Raw genomic sequence first — 20,187 nt, 5'->3', positions numbered from 1 at the left:
TTAATTAAAATGTATTCATTCTTTCTGAATAAACCAAAAAGGAAAACTATCCCCATGAAGCAATTAATGATATGACAGTCTACTTGGTACTGTTAGAAGAAACTTTGCTGTGCTGTCCTTACCTACCTCCACTCTTTTTTTTTATTGTATACTTTGGTTTATTTTTTTTTTGTAGTCATGTTAGTCAGGTTTTCTTTTATTTATTTATTTATTTATTTATATTTATTTATTTATTTAATATCCCTCCCCTCCCATATCCCTCCCCCTCCCCCAATCAAGTCCCCCTCCCTCATCAGCCCGAAGAGCAGTCCGGGTTCCCTGCCTTGTGGGAAGTCCAAGGACCTCCCACCTCCTTCCAGGTCTAGTAAGGTGAGCATCCAAACTGCCTAGGCTCCTACAAAGCCAGCACGTGCAGTAGGATCAAAACCCAGTGTCATTGATCTTGACTTCTCAGCTGTCCTCATTGTCCGCTATGTTCAGCGAGTCCGGTTTTATCCCATGATTTTTCAGACCCAATCCAGCTGGCCTTGTTGAGTTCCCGATAGATCATCCCCAATGTCTCAGTATGTGGGTGCACCCCTCACAGTCCTGAGTTCCTTGCTCGTGCTCTCTCTCCTTCTGCTCCTGATTTGGACCTTGGGATTTCAGTCCGGTGCTCCAATGTGGGTCTCTGTCTCTGTCTCCTTTCATCGCCCGATGAAAGTTAATCTCCAGGCGGATGACTATATGTCTTTCTTTGGGTTCACCTTCTTATTTAGCTTCTCTAGGATCATGAATTATAGGCTCAATGTCCTTTATTTATGGCTAGAAACCAAATATGAGTGAGTACATCCCATGTTCCTCTTTTTGGGTCTGGCTTACCTCACTCAGGATAGTGTTTTCTATTTCCATCCATTTGCATGCAAAATTCAAGAAGTCATTGTTTTTTACTGCTGAGTAGTACTCTAACATGTATATATTCCATACTTTCTTCATCCATTCTTCCATTGAGGGGCATCTAGGTTGTTTCCAGGTTCTGGCTATTACAAACAATGCTGCTATGAACATCGTAGAGCATATACTTTTGTTGTATGATAAGGCCTCTCTTGGGTATATTCCCAAGAGTGGTATTGCTGGGTCCAGGCCTACCTCTACTCTTCAGCAGGCTAGATGCCAGGGCTACATGTTTGTCTGTATGTTTCTTTATGCCCTGCTGGTGCCTTGACAGTTACCTCATGATGTCACTATATTTGGACAGCATAACATTGTAAGCCAAACTGAAACTGCTGCTTTTGTATGTCTTGGACAGATTGCATGTAGTGGCCTGGCCACCACTGGCACAGGCTGGACCCACGGGCCTGGTGCTCCCCTGAGGGATTCTCTTCTGGACATTGCGGAAAGCCAAAGAGCTGACCCATGGTCTGGAGTCCGGGTCCAAGTAGTAGTGCAGAGAGTTTACTCCCTTCGCAGCAGAGACTGTGCCAGGAGCCAGCAACGGCACATAGAGGGGCATACAGATTCACCTGGAACGTGGTGAGTAGCAAACATAGACACAGGAGAAAGGAATCACAAGAGTTCCCAAGAAAGGAAACTCTGCTTAGAAGAATTCTGGGTATAATTCATTGTATACAGAGACTGTTTTGTATATGGGGTTTTTTTTGCATGAAAATTTGGTACATGTGTGTATTGCTCAGGGTTCTCTAGAGGAATGGAACTGATAGAATGAATATGGGACTTATTAGAGCAGCTTACACCCTGTAGTCTAGTATTCAAACAATAACTGTTCACCAATGGAAAGTCCAGTCTCTTCTGGTCTTCAGGGTATGCTGGAATCCTGAAGAAGTCAGATCTAATGTCACTGAAGGAATGAACTTGCCAGAGAGAGTGAGGACAAGCAGGGAAAGAACAAAACTCCCTTCTTCCATGCCCTTTATATAGGATGCCAAGGTGGCCCAGATTAAAAATGGGTCTTTGATGTCAAATGATCTTTTTTCATTTCTAGGAAGTATCTTTAGTTATATCTCTCTGAAAACACCCCTGTAGTCATACTCAGAATCACGTGCTTTATGTACTCCAAATCCACTCATGTTGACAATGAAGATAAGCCACTGCAAATTTAATGACCATATATGACAGTGTGCATGTGGTTGTAATTCATGGTAATTTTTTAAACTTTATTTATTCTTTGTTCATTTCACATCATGCATTCCGATCCCACTTATCTCCTTTGCCTTTGCAACCTCCCCCCCAAATCAAAACAAAATTTAAAAGAAAAACTAAATCAACAAACAAAAGTAGGCAAGGCTGTAGTGTGGCCTATTGAGTCACACGGTTTACTCTTTTGTCCATTCATCTTTACTTGCAAGTGTTTGTTGCCTTTGGGGTCTCTGGTTTCTGCTGTGCCACCAATAAAGGGCTCTCACCAGGGACCTATGTCATGGAGATCGTGCTGTTTTGTATCTGTAGGTTCGTTCCCTTCTCATGTTCCAACAGTTTATAGATTTGGTGGATGTTGGGATGGGCCGACTCACAGTCCTGGTTCTGGTCCTGGGTGGTAGCTGGGTTCGTCGGTCTACCAGCGTTCTCTCATGCTCACTACCCAGACAAGCTCTTCAGCAGTGCCTAGCTCACCCAGTGCAGCCTGCAGCAAGGATTGGGACCATTCTCGTGATCTCAGGTCCTCAGATCTGGTTCACCCACTCTCACATCTATAGAAAAAAAAATTTAGACCAGTTCTAGAAAAAAACATCCCTCGAAGGTATGCCCAGCTGCTTGGGGTTTAGTTAATTCCAGATAAAGTCAAGTTGGCAACAAGAATAGCCATCCCAATATAGTATATACAACAAAGGATTTTGTCTCATTTATGTGAGAAGTCTTACTAAAAATGTCCATGGACTGATGACTAGATTAAAAAACATAGTGTTTCTGTTGGGCTACTGTCAGGCCCTGCCCTACCTGAAATTGTTACATTTACTTTCGGTGGCTCATGTTGAAGAAAACAGTACAGAGTTAAGATATATTTACAGAGTGCTGGAAAGACAATGGCATGTGGCTACTGTACCTAAGATTGAGTATCAATTCTTTAAAAACGGAGTATAGAATGGCAATTCGACATTCTGTGGCTCTGAGAGACTGCTGTTTGAAACAGAGTGCATGATGCTAATGGGATGTCCTGTGGCGATGTGAGTACTGTGTGCCTTCACTGTCCAAGGCAGTGATTATTGTGGACTAGAAATGTGGCTAGTGTAACAAAGAAGCTAGAATTTAAATGTTTACCCCAGTACTCATTTACGTGTGTGAATGTGTTTCTCTGTGTGGGTGTGTGCATTCCACTGCATGTGTACGGAAGTCAGAGTCTGTTGTGGGAGTCAGTGCTCTCTTAGCATCACGATGGGCCTGGGATTGAACTCTGACTTTGCCCGCTAAGCTGTCTCAGCAGCCCAGTAACTGTTTTAAGAGGTCTCCTGTGGGTGAGGGCTGCTGTGTGAGGGCTTTAACAGCAAAGGCCTCACCCATGATCCAAAGTACTGTGCTCAGAGGGGCATGGGAGGCATGTCTTCAGATTTAGGCCCTTCCTGCTTTATATGGGATTTTTTGTTTAGTTTTTTTTCAAATGACTATAGAGAACTCATTAACTGAGGAGTTTATGGTAGAACATCGGACACGATTTTTAAATGTAATTTTCCTGGTGCTTTTGAGTGGCCCTCCAAGCAACAGATTATAAATTGAAAGTATTCATGATGTTTATTATCAGTGAGAACTGAACAGTTCCTTGTGGTTGTGCCGTCTCACTGCAGTGGGAATACATAGAGAGAGCTTCATGTTGCCTCTAATTGATGCTCAAGGGAATGCATTCTATCTGAAAATATCCTAAATGTTTAAAAATCCTGTTGAGGTCTAGAGTGGAAAACAATTCATTTGATTTATAGATTCTTTGCTCTTCACTCTGGGAATTTTAAATAAAACTATCAAAGACAGTTCGAGATTAGATACAAATTTTAGTTTTGCTTTAAAGAAAGGCGTACAAATAAGGTGGTGACTAGGACCATCCTGCTGAAGCTTCTCCTGCCAGATACTGAGCACACTCCTAGCACAAAGAGGCCGAGCTCTGAGTCACCGTGACACTGGGGTAATCACAGTGCGTCTCGAAAGCCATCCTCTGTGGCCTTCACTGGTGCCTGTTGTTGAATGAAGAGCCAAAAAGGCAAAGCTCTGAAAGTCTAACTGATGCTGATGCTCATATTTTGTGTTACCTGTACTTTAGAATCTTGTCATGGCATGAGAAATGAGAATGTATTTGTGGAGGGTTGTTGGAAGACCAAGTGTAAACCTCAAAACTGGAAAAATGACGTTCAGTTACTGCCTTGTGGTGAATATGCTATCTGTGCAGTCCATGTGTGATTGTAGACAATGAGACTAACTAGCATTTGTTCCTTTGCATTCATGAGGTTCTTACTACACACCGGAGGTTCTGCACACAGCACAGAATGAAAAATGGATTGGAATAAAGTCCCCAATGGCAGGGTGGAACAAACTGTATCTAGATTAATGCTGTCCTAGGGCAGCAAGAGACTGACCTCATCCTGTGATACTTGGTTAAACTGTGGAGGAAAATGGATTTTTGAGTACTTAGTCTTGGATTTGAGGATAGTGCTACTGGTGCCTTGAGTACTTGAAGTTCTGATCATTAGTATTTTCTAGATTTGTTTGTTGTGATCATAAGACTATGTGGTCTATGAATGTTACAAATATAGAAAGGGAATTATAATTTACTAATTATTAGTTTACTAATTCTCTGTATATATTGCATGTAAGTATGTGTTTCTACATGCATATAATTATATATTAATAAATCTACTTGCATTAGAGACATATTTAACCATATGATTTCCTTTAGTAGTAGTAGTTGTAGTATGATTTCTTTTAGTAGTTGTAGTAATAGTCAGAGGCTGCTTGTTCATTCCTAACTGCCCAGACCTGAAATAGTTACACAAAAACTATATCATTTAAAACACTGTTTGACCAATATCTTAAGTGTATTGTTAGCTAGCTCTTATATCTTAAACTAACCCATTTCCATTTTTTTTATATTTTACCACAAGGCTTATGGTTTACCAGTAAAGTTCCCAGGTGGCTACATGACATCTCACTGACTCTGCCTGCTTTCTCCTCTATCTCTGCTTGGAATTCCCACCTTATTGTATTCTGCTAAGCCACTGGCCAAAACAGCTTTATTCATTAACCAATAAAAGCAACACATATACAAAAAGACTTCCCACACCAAGTAGTATTAGTTGTGTGTGTGTGTGTGTGTGTGTGTGTGTATAACAGGATCCCCTGTAGCCCAGGCTGTTGTTGAACTCACTGTATAACCAAGGATGACCTTGAGGGAATCCTGATTGCTCTTTGGGCTGAAGAGGGACAGGGACTTGATTGGGGGAGGGGGAGGGAAATGGGAGGCAGTGGCGGGGAAGAGACAGAAATCTTTAATAAATAAATAAATTAAAAAAATAAAAAAAACACAACAATTTTTCTACCTCAACCTTTCAAGTTCTGGGATTATAGGCAATTACCAACACAGTAGGCTTTCACAGTATGGCTTTCTATATACACACACATACACACACGCCAGTGAAAAATAGATGGTTCAGTCAGTGGTTAAGAGCATTTGTTGCTCTTGCGGAGGACCGGTGTTCCATTGCCGGTACCCGCGTGTTGGCTTCCACGAACTGTAACTCTAGTTCCTTAAGCTGTGTCTCCCTCTTCTGGTCCTGAAGCATGGGGTTCACAGACACCACACGGTGAAAACACCCAAACATTAAAATGAAAGAAAACTCTTCCACACAGATGTTTGTGTGGCAGCATTATTCACAGTAGTCAAAACTAGAAACCATCTATACAGCCCCTACTAAAAACTTTTCTGTAGGCCATTTTATTTCTCATAGGCAGATTTCCGAGTAGATTTGGTGAGTTGTACGGTATTATTTTAATAATATTATCAATTATTTATTAATTTAATTATTATAATTTTTTATAATTTAGCTAAATAATTTTATATTTCTACCAACAATGGTGTACAACCATTTTTATTTTTCACCTGCTGTGGGGTGCACACCTGTAATCCAAGCACTAGTTACATGAAGGCCTGGGAATTTGAAGGCAGCCTGAACTATACAGGGAGAATTTATCTCCAAAGGAAAGTTGGGAGGGAGGACTGGAAAGAATGCTCAACAGTTCAGAGCACTAACTGCTTTTTCAGCTCACTTCTGTCTGTAACTCCAGCGCTTCTAACAGCCTCACACAGACATCCAAAGGAAAGGGGTGGGGGAATTGCATATCTCCATATACTCACTAAAACATTCTACTCCCTCTATCTTTCCTTCCTCTCTTACCTTTTTTCTTTTCTTTTTTAAAATAAAAACTGTCTTAATAGGTATAAAATGGTATTTCATTATAGCTTTGATCAGATTTTGTAAATGATGTTGTTCTTCTTTATATGCATTTGTTGCCAATTTGTATCTTTCTTTGATGACTGTCACTCTACTGAGTTTTTTACTTATTTTAAATTATATTGTCTCTTTTAAAATTGTTTGAGAATTGAATACACTGTATTTTGTTCCCCTCCTTTAACCTCCAAATCCATACCTGCTTGGCCTACTTTGTTTTCCGTTGCTATGATAAACACCATGAGCAAAAGCAAACTGAGGACGAAAGGGTTTATTTCAGCTTAATTACTTAGAGTCTATCAGGAAGGGAAGTCAAGCAGGGCTGGCACTGAAGCAGAGACCTTTGAGGACTGCTGCTTACTGACCTGCTCCTCATGGCTTACTCAGCCTACGTTCTTCTACCACTCAAACCTACCTGCCCAGGATGCTGCCACCTGCACAGTTGGCTAGGATCTCCTACATCACTCCTTCATCAAGAAAATGCTCTACAAGCCTTCCTGTAGGCCAATTTGATGGAGACATTATCTTAACTAAGGTTCTTTATTCCCAGATGACCCTGGCTTTACAATAACAAAAACAAAACAACAACAAAAAAACTATTACACTGTTTTAACTTTTTGTTCTCAATTTTAAAAAACAGACCTATCTGGTCCAATTAGTGTTGCCTGTATACTCTGTATACTCCACCTGCCAGGGGCAACACTCTAGCTCCTCAGCTGTTGGTGGAATTTACTGAGCCTCTTTCCTCTCTGTATTGGGAGTCTGTCTGGCCTGAGCTTGCGTATGTCTTGTGCACGCTGTCCCAACTGCTATGAGTTCATATATGTGATTCCCCTGTTGTCTGGAAAACACTGTTTCATGGTGGTCATTTGTTTACCTGTCTAGAGGTTATAGAACCGGGGGATGGAATAAATGAAGTGGACTAAAGTCTCATGCACGTCAGACTTTATTCAGAGCATCAGACAGTTTATACCCTGAGTAAAGTGTGCAGTCACAAGGACAAGCCACACAAGTGGTTTTCCGTGGGCGTATAAACAAATACCAAGAGTCAGTTGTAATAAATAATCTGAAGTAGTTAGCTCATATCTGCTACACCTGGGAAGAGAACAAAACATTCCAAGAACAATTCTGTGATTTTGAAAATCTGAGGTCATAAGACTTTTGTCTTGTTTTCTTGGAATTTTCTCACAAACACTCAGAATACCTGTCACATGACTCCATTCGTGGACTGTGTTCCAGAAATCATTCCCTGCCTTTGGCTCTTACAGGCTGCACGCTCTTCGCCAGTTATCCTCAAGCCCTGTAGGGAAGGGCTATGTTAAAGATTTTCTCCTGAAGACTCACACTCTGAAGGCTCTTATTTTCTACTCTTTAGCCAGCTGTGGGTACCTGTGTTAATCCCCATCTTCTATAAAAGAAGCTTCTCTAATGAAGGTGGATGCAGTAATTGTAGATTGTCCCCTTGGGCCTATGAACCTCTTGCCAAAGGTTCTTAGCAACGCTTTAGGTGTCTGCCACTTGAATGTGGGATTCAATTTGGTGAGCCAGGCCTCAATCTAATCAGAAAGTATTTCTTTACGCCCTTGACATTTGTACCACTTTTGCATTAGTGGGCATATTTTGCCAGGCTATTGTTGTAGTTTGCAGGATTCATAGCTGGACAAGATTGATTACTGTTCTATTCCAGAAGTGCGCATAGCACCTTCCAAAACTATGACAGCTAGCCAGTAGGAATGAAGCTTCCAGACCAGTACTAGCTTCATTTCTCCTATAACTCAAGTAAGTGATTATTCAGCAGCAGGGTCTCTTCTTACCTTTGAGCTCTAGGCCATAGCCAAGGACAATGGCAAATAGTCTGTGATAATTCCTTTCTGGCACTAAGTTTTTTGTTAGCTGTGTCTTATAGAGATATTTTATCCTATTTATAGATGTCTATCTTTAAAGCTTAGATTTGCTTATAGATGGGTTTTGTTTCTTAATTTATTCAGCTAATCTGTGTCTTTTTTTAGTGTGAAATACTTTAATAATTCTAAATGATCTCCCTCCAGTACTTTGCAGTATATAATACATTTTTTTATTTTTTATTGCTTTATAAATAATACCATTCAAAATTTCCACCTCCTCCTTTCCTCCCATTTCCCTCCCGCTCCCCCACTCACCCTCTTCCCTACCCTTCCAGTCCTAAGAGAGGGCAGGGTTCCCTGCCCTGTGGGAAGTCCAAGGCCCTCCCCGCTCCATCCAGGCATAGGAAGGTTTGCATCCAAACAGACTAGGATCCCAGAAAGCCAGTACATGCAGTAGAATCAAATCCCAGTGCCATTATCATTGGCTTCTCAGTCAGCCCCCATTGTCAGCCACATTCAGAGTCTGCTCATTCAGTCCCAGTCCAGCTGGCCTCGGTGAGCTCCCATTAGATCAGTCACACTGTCTCAGTGGGTGGATCAACCCCTTGCGGTCCTGACTTCCTTGCTCATCTTCTCCCTTCTTCTGCTCTTCATGGGGGTGAGGGGAAGGGGAGGATTGGGGAGAACTTGGGGGAGTGGGATGGTTGAGATGGAGGAAGGGCAGATATGGGAGCAGGGAAGAAGATATCTTAATTAAGGGAGTCATTTTAGGGTTGGCAAGAGACTTGGCTCTAGAGGGGTTCCCAGGTGTCCACAGGGATGTCCCCAGCTAGGTCCTTGGGCAGTAGAGGAGAGGGTGCCTGAACTGGCCTTGTCCCATAGCCATACTGATGAATATCTTGAATATCACCATAGAACCTTCATCTGGCAATGGATGGAGATAGAGACAGAGACTGACATTGGAGCACTGGACTGAGCTCCCAAGGTCCAGTTGAAGAGTAGTCTGTGTCTTTTAATTGAAGAGTTGAGGCCATTAATATTTAGAGTGTTGAAAGTATATGTGTATTGCAGTCATCTTAATACTTTATGCTGGTTTAGTTGTTGTTTGTTTTTCATTAAATTATGGCTTCATTTATTTTCTTTCTACAGTCTTTTGGCTGTGCTTATACCTCTCTTGAATTTGGGGTATTGTTTTCTGTATTCTTAGCATTTTTCTGTTGGTTATGACTTTTTTTAGGTTGTTGGGATTATGCTCTCTCTTTCACACACATACACACACATCTATGACAGATAGTTTTGCTGGGTACAGTAATCCAGTTTGGCAGTCATGGTCCTCTGGAACTTGAAGTACGTTGTTATGGACGCCTCAGACTTTCAACATTTTACTTGAGAAATCAGATATTATTCTAATGAATTTTCTTTTGTATATAACTTGTGTTTTTTTCTCTTGCAGCTTTCAGTATTTTTTTTCTTTTGGATACTGTGATATTTTGTAGGGTGTTTCTTTCCTGGTCATGTCGGGTATTTGTGTGCTGCTTACAAGTGTATGAGTGTTTTCTTAGTTGGGGGAAGTTTTCATCTATAATCTTGTTGAAGATCTGGTTCATGCCATTGACCTGAGATTTCTCTTTAATGCTTATAATTCCAATATTTGGTCTTTTGATGGTATCACAAATTCTTTTATTTTCTTTGCTTATTTTGTCTAGGTCCTCTACTATATCTTTGAGTCATGATAGTCTATCTTCTGTTTGAGTCATTATATTTGTAAGGCTTTACCCTGAGTATTCTCTTTGGGATATTGAGTTTTTCAATTTCATCTTTATTTCAGCTTTTTGTTCCCTTTGGTGTTTATATTTCTTTATTAAATTCAGTTTTTCAAATCCTTAGTTTTCTTCATTATTTCATTCAGTTGGATATTTGTAATTTCTTGGACATCACTCAAACATTTATTGCTTTGCTCTTGGAGTCTGGTGAAGTGTTTGTGTCTTCCTTAAATTCAAGGAATTCTTTGGTAAAGTTTATGCTTGTTCTTTTAAAGCTTGTGCCCTGAGGTCCATCTAGGTAGCTCTCATTAGAAACCTCATGGTTTGGATGGGGAAAGGCTGTCTAGTCCACTAATGTTGTTTTTGTTTCTGTGTCTGATATGATAACCTGCCTCCGTTAGATCAGGCTAAAACAGGAGATGGTTAACCTGAGTTAGGCCAAGGAAAGCTGCTTTAATGGAAACATAGCTCCCAAAGCACAGGTCTAGAGCTTGATCCAACAAAGAGGATTCACAAAATGAAGAGAGTTCATGGCCACAGGTCTAAAATTTGGCCTGCATATTTGTAGATGGCAGCAAGTTGGGAGAAGGGACAAAAGGAAAGAAGCGACTTAACCCAGAAAGGTAGTTTACAGAGTTGTAAGGGTTAAATCCTCATTTGTTTGCTTGATGATAGCAATTCTGACTACAGATAGACGGAATCGTAAAAGAAATTTTAATTTGCAGTTTTTTAGTGACTAATGATACTGAACACTTTCTAAGTTATTGGCTATGTATTTCTTTTTTTTTTGCATGTGGGGGGTCTCTCTGTTATTTCCTTAGCTCTATTGCCTCTCCACTCCGTACAGCTTTTCCCAATATTCATACTTCTTGGAATCTGTTCTTTTATGTAATGTAAATACACTTGATTTGCTTTCACTGATTTAAGAGGGTAAGAAGCTCAGAGTCCCGGACTGTGTGAACCGAAAAGGAGGCACGCGCGCATTCACTGTGCTGCTCTTGGGGGTGTGAGGCGTGCACAAGGAGCCTATGGGGGAGACTGGCTAGTCACTGTTAGACCAACCTATAACTGTAGATTTGTGGGCCCAGGTCCAACACAAAGGGCATTTGGTGTCGGTAGGAGTACAATATGAGATGTCGGTGTTGAGTCTGAAATCCTCACCTTGCATTAGGTTTCCCAGAGGATAAGGTCTGAATGGTGGACAATGAGAATATGCAGGAAGGAGAGCACTGAGAAGAAGGGAGGGAGGAAGAAAAGAACAAACGAACCCATGCTGGTGATTGAGCAGAGAATTGATGGCCGCTGTTTACTGAAAAGCAGCCTGTATCTTTTTAGAAAGACAGAGAGGTGTTATACACACATGTATCTATTTTAACGGAATGCAAGGTGGGAAGTTCCAGCAGAGCGTGCAGCAGGGATTTAAGGACAAGATAGATTTCTACTTAGCCATTGTGTTTGTTTGTTTATATTCTTGCTTGCTGATTTAAACAGGGTGTCACGTTGCTCTTCCCATGCAGTCAAGGCTAATTTTGAACTCCTGATCCTCCTGATCCTGAGCAGAGACTGCATAGGCAGGTGCCGCCACACCCAGCTTGGGTTATTTTAAAAGACAGAATTGGACGGTTTTTACTGTGTTCATAAAGTTGTGTGACTGCCACTGTCTACTCCCCGAACAATTTCATCACCCTCGGGGAGACTTGGACCTATTGATAATTGTTTTGAATTCCCCTCCTGCTCCCTGGTCAAGGACAAGTGTACTTCCCAACTACTGTGGACACTTTCCATAAATTACGGATTTGGAGCTTCATTGCTTTTTAGGGTCTGTTTTAAGGCGTGTTTTCTCACTTGATTGGTTCTGTCTTCCCATGCTGGCACTGAGCATCTTAGTAAGGAAAAGGCTGTACCTTTGATTCAGGTTTCTCCATTCTGTTTGGTATACAGTCTGGGTAAATGGTAGGACCTCTTTTATTTGACAAATGTAGTGTTTTCAGATCTACAATGAATATCCAGTGTGGTCATGTTTTAGTTCTGAAATTTCAAGTGTCCTTATAAAATAAAACTAGAAAGAAGATTGTGATTGTATTGCAGAGGGTTAGAAATTACAAAGTACTGACTACAGTGGATATGCTGAAGCAGTGTTGTGGGTAGGATGGGAAACATGAGAATCTGAGTATGAGGAGGAGGTACACATCCTGCTATTTGGGCACCATGATGAGTGAAGTGTGATAGTCACTTTTAGTTGTCATCTTGACACCCTGTAGAGCCACCTTAGAAAAGTCTAGTGGAGGACTTGTCTGTACCTGTCAGCAGTCCTGGACTGTGGGAGCTGAAGAGGAGGCTTGTGTGCACTCACTGCTGTGCTCTTGACTGCGGTGTGACGCCTGCACTCACTCTGCTGTGCTATTGACTGCGCTGTGACGCCTGCACTCACTCTGCTGTGCTCTTGGCTGTGGGTGTGACCCGTGCACTCACTGCTGTGCTCTTGACTGCGGTGTGATGCGTGCATGCACTGCTGTGCTCTTGGCTGTGGGTGTGACGCGTGCATTCACTGCTGTGCTCTTGACTGCGCTGTGACGCGTGCATGCACTGCTGTGCTCTTGGCTGTGGGTGTGACGCGTGCATTCACTGCTGTGCTCTTGACTGCGGTGTGACGCGTGCATTCACTCTGCTGTACTCTTGACTGCGGTGTGATGCGTGCATGCACTGCTGTGCTCTTGGCTGTGGGTGTGACGCGTGCATTCACTGCTGTGCTCTTGACTGCGGTGTGACGCGTGCATGCACTCCTGTGCTCTTGACTGTGGGTGTGACACGTACATTCACTGCTGCGCTCTTGACTGGTATGACGCGTGCATTCACTCTGCTGTGCTCTTGACCATGGTGTGACGCTTGCATTCACTCTGCTGTGCTCTTGACTGTAGGTGTGATGCGTGCCCTCACTGCTGTGCTCTTGACTGTGGTGTGACGCGTGCATGCACTGCTGTGCTCTTGACTGTGGTGTGATGCGTGCATTCACTGCTGTGCTCTTGACTGTGGTGTGACGCGTGCATGCACTGCTGTGCTCTTGACTGTGGTGTGATGCGTGCATGCACTGCTGTGCTCTTGACTGCGGTGTGACGCGTGCACTCACTCTGCTGCGCTCTTGACTGTGGTGTGAGGCCTGCATTCACTGCTGTGCTCTTGACTGTGGGTGTGACACGTGCATTCACTGCTGTGTTCTTGACTGTGGTATGACGCGTGCATGCACTGCTGTGCTCTTGACTGTGGGTGTGACACGTGCATTCACTGCTGTGCTCTTGACTGCGGTGTGACGCCTGCACTCACTGCTGTGCTCTTGACTGTGGGTGTGACACGTGCATTCACTGCTGTGTTCTTGACTGTGGTATGACGCGTGCATGCACTGCTGTGCTCTTGACTGTGGGTGTGACACGTGCATTCACTGCTGTGCTCTTGACTGCGGTGTGACGCCTGCACTCACTGCTGTGCTCTTGACTGCGGTGTGACGCCTGCACTCACTGCTGTGCTCTTAACTGCGGTGTGACGCCTGCACTCACTGCTGTGCTCTTGACTGTGGGTGTGACACGTGCATTCACTGCTGTGTTCTTGACTGTGGTGTGACGCGTGCATGCACTGCTGTGCTCTTGACTGCAGTGTGACACGTGCATGCACTGCTGTGCTCTTGACTGTGGTGTGACACGTGCACTCACTGCTGTGCTCTTGACTGTGGGTGTGACGCTTGCATTCACTCTGCTGTGCTCTTGACTGCGGTGTGACGCGTGCATGCACTGCTGTGCTCTTGACTGCGGTGTGACGCCTGCACTCACTGCTGTGCTCTTGACTGTGGTGTGACGCGTGCATGCACTGCTGTGCTCTTGACTGCGGTGTGACGCCTGCACTCACTGCTGTGCTCTTGACTGTGGGTGTGACACGTGCATTCACTGCTGTGCTCTTGACTGTGGGTGTGACACGTGCATTCACTGCTGTGTTCTTGACTGTGGTATGACGCGTGCATGCACTGCTGTGCTCTTGACTGTGGGTGTGACACGTGCATTCACTGCTGTGTTCTTGACTGTGGTATGACGCGTGCATTCACTGCTGTGCTCTTGACTGTGGTGTGACGCGTGCATTCACTGCTGTGCTCTTGACTGCGGTGTGATGCGTGCACTCACTCTGCTGTGCTCTTGACTGTGGGTGTGACACGTGCATTCATTGCTGTGCTCTTGACTGTAGGTGTGATGCGTGCATTCACTGCTGTGCTCTTGACTGCGGTGTGACTCGTGCATGCACTGCTGTGCTCTTGACTGCGGTGTGACGCGTGCATTCACTGCTGTGTTCTTGACTGCGGTGTGCCGCGTGCATGCACTGCTGTGCTCTTGACTGCGGTGTGACGCGTGCATTCACTGCTGTGTTCTTGACTGTGGTATGACGCGTGCATGCACTGCTGTGCTCTTGACTGTGGGTGTGACGCGTGCATTCACTGCTGTGTTCTTGACTGTGGTATGACGCGTGCATGCACTGCTGTGCTCTTGACTGCGGTGTGACGCGTGCATGCACTGCTGTGCTCTTGACTGCGGTGTGACGCGTGCACTCACTGCTGTGCTCTTGACTGTGGGTGTGACGCGTGCATGCACTGCTGTGCTCTTGACTGCGGTGTGACGCGTGCATGCACTGCTGTGCTCTTGACTGCAGTGTGATGCGTCCACTCACTGCTGTGCTCTTGACTGTGGTATGACGCGTGCATTCACTCTGCTGCGCTCTTGACTGTGGGTGTGACACGTGCATTCACTGCTGTGCGCTTGACTGTGGGTGTGACACGTGCATTCACTGCTGTGCTCTTGACTGCGGTGTGACTCGTGCATGCACTGCTGTGCTCTTGACTGCGGTGTGACGCGTGCATTCACTGCTGTGTTCTTGACTGCGGTGTGACGCGTGCATGCACTGCTGTGCTCTTGACTGCGGTGTGACGCGTGCATTCACTGCTGTGTTCTTGACTGTGGTATGACGCGTGCATGCACTGCTGTGCTCTTGACTGTGGGTGTGACACGTGCATTCACTGCTGTGTTCTTGACTGTGGTATGACGCGTGCATGCACTGCTGTGCTCTTGACTGTGGGTGTGACACGTGCATTCACTGCTGTGTTCTTGACTGTGGTATGACGCGTGCATGCACTGCTGTGCTCTTGACTGTGGGTGTGACACGTGCATTCACTGCTGTGCTCTTGACTGTGGGTGTGACACGTGCATTCACTGCTGTGTTCTTGACTGTGGTATGACGCGTGCATGCACTGCTGTGCTCTTGACTGTGGGTGTGACACGTGCATTCACTGCTGTGCGCTTGACTGTGGGTGTGACACGTGCACTCACTGCTGTGCTCTTGACTGCGCTGTGATGCGTGCATGCACTGCTGTGCTCTTGACTGTGGTGTGACGCCTGCACTCACTGCTGTGCTCTTGACTGTGGTGTGACGCATGCACTCACTGCTGTGCTCTTGACTGCGGTGTGACGCGTGCACTCACTGCTGTGCTCTTGACTGTGGTGTGACGCGTGCATTCATTGCTGTGCTCTTGACTGCGCTGTGACGCGTGCATTCACTGCTGTGCTCTTGACTGCAGTGTGACGCGTGCACTCACTCTGCTGTGCTCTTGACTGTGGTGTGACGCGTGCATGCACTGCTGTGCTCTTGACTGTGGTGTGACGCGTGCATGCACTGCTGTGCTCTTGACTGTGGTGTGACGCGTGCATGCACTGCTGTGCTCTTGACTGTGGTGTGACCCGTGCACTCACTGCTGTGCTCTTGACTGTGGTGTGAGGCCTGCACTCACTGCTGTGCTCTTGACTGTGGTGTGAGGCCTGCACTCACTGCTGTGCTCTTGACTGCGGTGTGACACGTGCATTCACTGCTGTGCTCTTGACTGTGGTGTGAGGCCTGCACTCACTGCTGTGCTCTTGACTGTGGTGTGACGCCTGCATGCACTGCTGTGCTCTTGACTGTAGGTGTGAGGCCTGCACTCACTGCTGTGCTCTTGACTGTGGTGTGATGCATGCACTCACTGCTGTGCTCTTGACTGCGGTGTGACGCGTGCACTCACTGCTGTGCTCTTGACTGTGGTGTGAGGCGTGCACTCACTGCTGTGCTCTTGACTGTGGTGTGAGGCGTGCACTCACTGCTGTGCTCTTGACTGTGGTGTGAGGCGTGCACTCACTGCTGTGCTCTTGACTGTGGTGTGACAAGCTGTTTTAAGGCCCTGCTACCTAGACTTCTGTATGATGGATTGCAATTTGGAATTGTGAGCTAAATGAACACTTTTCCCCCCTAGCTGTTTTTTGTCAAGGAATGTTATAGCACCAGCAAGAGGCTTCTTCAGGGAAATGTTGATATTTGATAGTGATTTTAGTTCAGTGGATAATGGTGAAAACTGGTCTACAAACAGTGATGAGTAACTTGAAAATTGGTGTTGGGAAGACAGGCCTGGGGAGAGGATGTGAAACAATTCTGCTTAAAGTCAGAAATTTACACCTTCCAGTGGAAATTCACGTAGTTGCTGTGCCTCTTGGCTATGTGAGAGGACTGGTATAAAAAATGAGCCAGAACGAGGCAGAGGAAGGCTGCTGCTGACCACTGACCACTTGTCTCTATCAGTGCTGGGGCCCTTCCTCCCTCACTGTACTTATAAGATGGATGCAAAACGGGATCCCTGGTGGGAGGGTGGCCAGAGAACAGAAGTCTGGTTAGAGTCCTGGGCAGAGGGATGAGTCACCTCCAGTCTGCTTCTACACTGCAAGTCAGTGCCTCAGGCATTGAACATTAGCCTTCTGTACTGAGAGAAAAACTTGTACATCTCACTGAATAATACCACCTATCCGAAAAGGTGAAAAAATGCCAGCACACCTCTGTAAACTTTAAGCTCATATTTCAAATATATTAAAAGGTGTTATGACCTGCTACTGACTTGTCCTGTCCCTTTAAGAGACAAGTCCCGCCCACTTCCCCCTTCTGCCAAAGCAAGGGGATCTTCCACTTCCAGCCTTCACTCTCTGCCCTGGCTCTCACCTCTCTGCCCCCTTTCCTTCCCTAACCTACTGAAGAAACTATACCCAAACCCTCTCTCTGCATGGTGTGCCTATCCGTCTCTGTCTCTCACCTGCCCCAGCACCTCATGGGACCCTGCTGCCCCTTGGGGACCAGTGCCACTTTATGTAAACCATTACAAAAGGCAAGCTTAAATTCCATGATAATGAAATAATTCACACTCTCTTTATTTTAATCTTGATATTGCTCAGTGGTCACGTCTAACACAAAGTGAAATAGAAAAATGTTATGAATACCTGTTTTTTCTGTCAACAAACATTGTGGCCCATAGCAGGGTAAGGGCATCCTCATAGCACGCAACAGTCCACAAGTAACATGAAAACTGGTAGACAGTTCCCACAGTCCCATGCAGTACTAAAAGCCAAGGCTTCTTTTACCATGTAAAGATAGTGACTGTCTGCTGCTCAGAATGCTTTCTTCTGGAATGTAAGTCAATAAAAAATTACTTGCCTTAAGTATTTAGAATAAAGTATGGTGGCATGCTTTCAGTCTTAGCTCTTGAGAACATCAAAAGGTCAAGGTCAGTCTGGGCTACGTAGCTAGTGTCTATCTCAAAGCAACAAAAAACATACAAAGAATTTAGAGTATGTACTAAGGCATTAACTGAACTCAGACTTAATGGTACTATAAGGTTAAGAAATGACTCTCCCCATATTGTGGCACATGCTGCGGTCCCAGCACTGGAGTCTGAAGCAGGAGAGTCAAATTTTTGAAGCCAACCTGTGCTATAAAACCTACGCCCTGTGTTAAAAAAAGAAGCCTGGGCTTTAGAGATAACTTGGAGGATAAGGGCGCTGGTTGCTCTTCCAGGGGACCCAGGTTCAGTTTCTAAGACCCACCTGACTTCTCACAGTGGTCTGTAGCTCCAGTTCTGTGAGATCTGATGCCCTCTTCTGGCCTCCGTGTGTGGGCACCAGGCACACACATAATCAGACATACATTCAGGCAAAACACCCATAAACATAAATTGATTTTTTTTCCCCTCTTAATCAAAGAATCTGGGAGCTAGGTGATTTGGTAAAGTGCTTGCTCTGCTAACATGGGCATCAATCTAAGCTCAATCATCAGCAACCACAGAAAACTCCTGGGTCAGTTGTCCATGTATTACCAATACTGGGGGGAGATGAAGACAGAAGACCCTCAGGGTCCCTTAGTCAGCCCGTCTAGCCTGCTCAGCAGAGCCCCATGCCTCAGCAAGAGACTGTCTAAACAACAAAGGGGAGTCCTGAAGAACAGCAGTGGAGCGTACCTACTTACCTGTACACACGTTGTATGTCTCTCTCACACATGAACAAAACCATTGGCGTACATGTCTGTAATCCCATTAGTGAGGAGATAGGGACACAACGAACAGCCGTTCTGGATCATCCTCCACTTTGCAGCAAGCTTGAGGCCAGCCTGGGACAGATGAGACCCTTTCTCAAAAGAAAGGAGAAGAGAGGAGAGAGGAAGGAAGGGAAGGTGGAAAATGGGTTTCTGAGGGTGCTCTCCTTTTGCCTTTGAAATTTTTCTGTCTCCTGTTTGTTACTGAACTAAACTCAAGATCTTCAGGGGAAAAAAATGACTTGTGTTTTACTAGAGCATGTCAAGCTCCCACCCCCAACCACCAGTGCTTGGCAAATTCCTTGCACATACTGTTCAGTAAACAACTTCAGGGAGCCAGGCCCAGCCAGTTCATTCACTGAGAGTCTTAGTGCAGCCTTGACGTGGGAGAAGTTGAGAAGTTAGCATTTGTGTTTTCATTAGTTCTTTTTATAACAATGAACCAGCTGTAGCTGGTTAACAGGGGCGGGACTGCCTGTTAGTGTGCAGGTCTCTTACGCATGATAAAGGGCTGCTGACGGAAACCGGTTTTATTACTCATGATACCACTGTGGTGTTTATATAAAGTCACTTGCAGGCAAGTGCTGTGATTGAGAATGTCCTGCTTAATACTCCCTGGATGCTATTCCACTGCACACTGCAAAAACAAACAAAAGACTCCACAATATAGATCACTTCCTATTAAACCAGTCACCCTTGGACGATGTGTTCAGGCAGAGCTAGATCCTGGCTGCCAAGGACTTTTCTCCTTTCAGGGTTTTAATCAGGTGGAGAAAGTCATTTTTGTTCCAAACACAACTAGGAATCACATTTGGGGGATAGAAAATAATTTACCAGTTATTTCTAGCTAAGTTAAACAGAATCATGCGTATTACTGTGACCTTTGCTGGGTAAACTGCCTGAGACAAAAATTAGCTTTATGAATAATTTTTGGATACATTAATACAGTTCATTAAAAATGTGTGTATTTTTATTTCTCTATAACAAAGTGAAAGTGAGAAGTGAAAACCCTTTTTATTATTTTTTTTTATTGATTCTTTGGGGATTTCACGTCACACACCTGATCCCACTCATCCCAGTCCTTCTGTGTCCGCCCTCTACCCCTGTAGCCTCCCTCCTAAAACAAAATAAAAAAAGATCACTTCCCTCCTCTCCTCCATCTTGCCCATCGTTGTAGTGGCTTTGGGAGCTGTGGCGTGTCTCAAGCAGCTTTACTTGTAAATCTCATTGTAATGAATCAGCCTGGTTCAGGGCCTGGCTTCTGCTACACCGTCAGTACTGGACCCTCGCCAAGACTCCTCCCAGATACCCTGCTGTTGCACAGGACCAGTCCCTTCATGCACCCAGGCAGTCAGGGATGGGGTAGATGTTGGGGTGGGACAACCCAAAGCTGAATGTAGGCTTGGGTGGAGCTGGGTTGGTAAGCCCAGACCTCCACCGGGAACCGCCCCTACACACAGACACACACACACACATATACACATACACACACACATACACACACATATACACCTACACACACATACACATATACACCTACACACACACACAAACACACACACATATACACCTACACACACATACACACACACACACACATACACACACACACACACACACACACACACACACGGGGCAAGGCCAACTTGCCCTTGTGTTCACCATAGATATTAGGACCAGCTCTCCCATGAAGGGTGGAAAACATTTAAATAAGGTTTATTAGTTTGTTGTGTGACTTGTTTGGAG

General features: G+C 44.8%; 1 protein-coding gene and 1 long non-coding RNA gene across 5 annotated transcripts in view; one reads left to right on the top strand and one right to left on the bottom strand.

Annotated features, from left to right (window-relative positions):
• Window positions 1-20,187, top strand: part of Spidr (scaffold protein involved in DNA repair) — a 217,147-nt gene that overhangs the window by 124,433 nt on the left and 72,527 nt on the right. For all 4 annotated transcript variants that reach the window (XM_075970685.1, XM_075970694.1, XM_075970704.1 and 1 more), the window contains one exon: window positions 1,289-1,512. In XM_075970685.1, coding sequence (XP_075826800.1) covers window positions 1,289-1,512 — 224 coding nt within the window. The remainder of the gene's footprint in view (window positions 1-1,288; window positions 1,513-20,187) is intronic.
• Window positions 2,229-18,630, bottom strand: LOC142839857 (uncharacterized). The gene is made up of 3 exons (XR_012908845.1): window positions 18,376-18,630; window positions 7,630-7,725; window positions 2,229-2,687 (listed from the first exon to the last, which is right to left on the bottom strand). It is a non-coding gene; the product is annotated as an uncharacterized LOC142839857 (long non-coding RNA).

The sequence above is a fragment of the Microtus pennsylvanicus genome, chromosome 1, assembly GCF_037038515.1.
Source record: "Microtus pennsylvanicus isolate mMicPen1 chromosome 1, mMicPen1.hap1, whole genome shotgun sequence".
Classification (NCBI taxonomy): domain Eukaryota; kingdom Metazoa; phylum Chordata; class Mammalia; order Rodentia; family Cricetidae; genus Microtus; species Microtus pennsylvanicus.
This window is presented reverse-complemented; position numbering and strand designations above follow the sequence as displayed.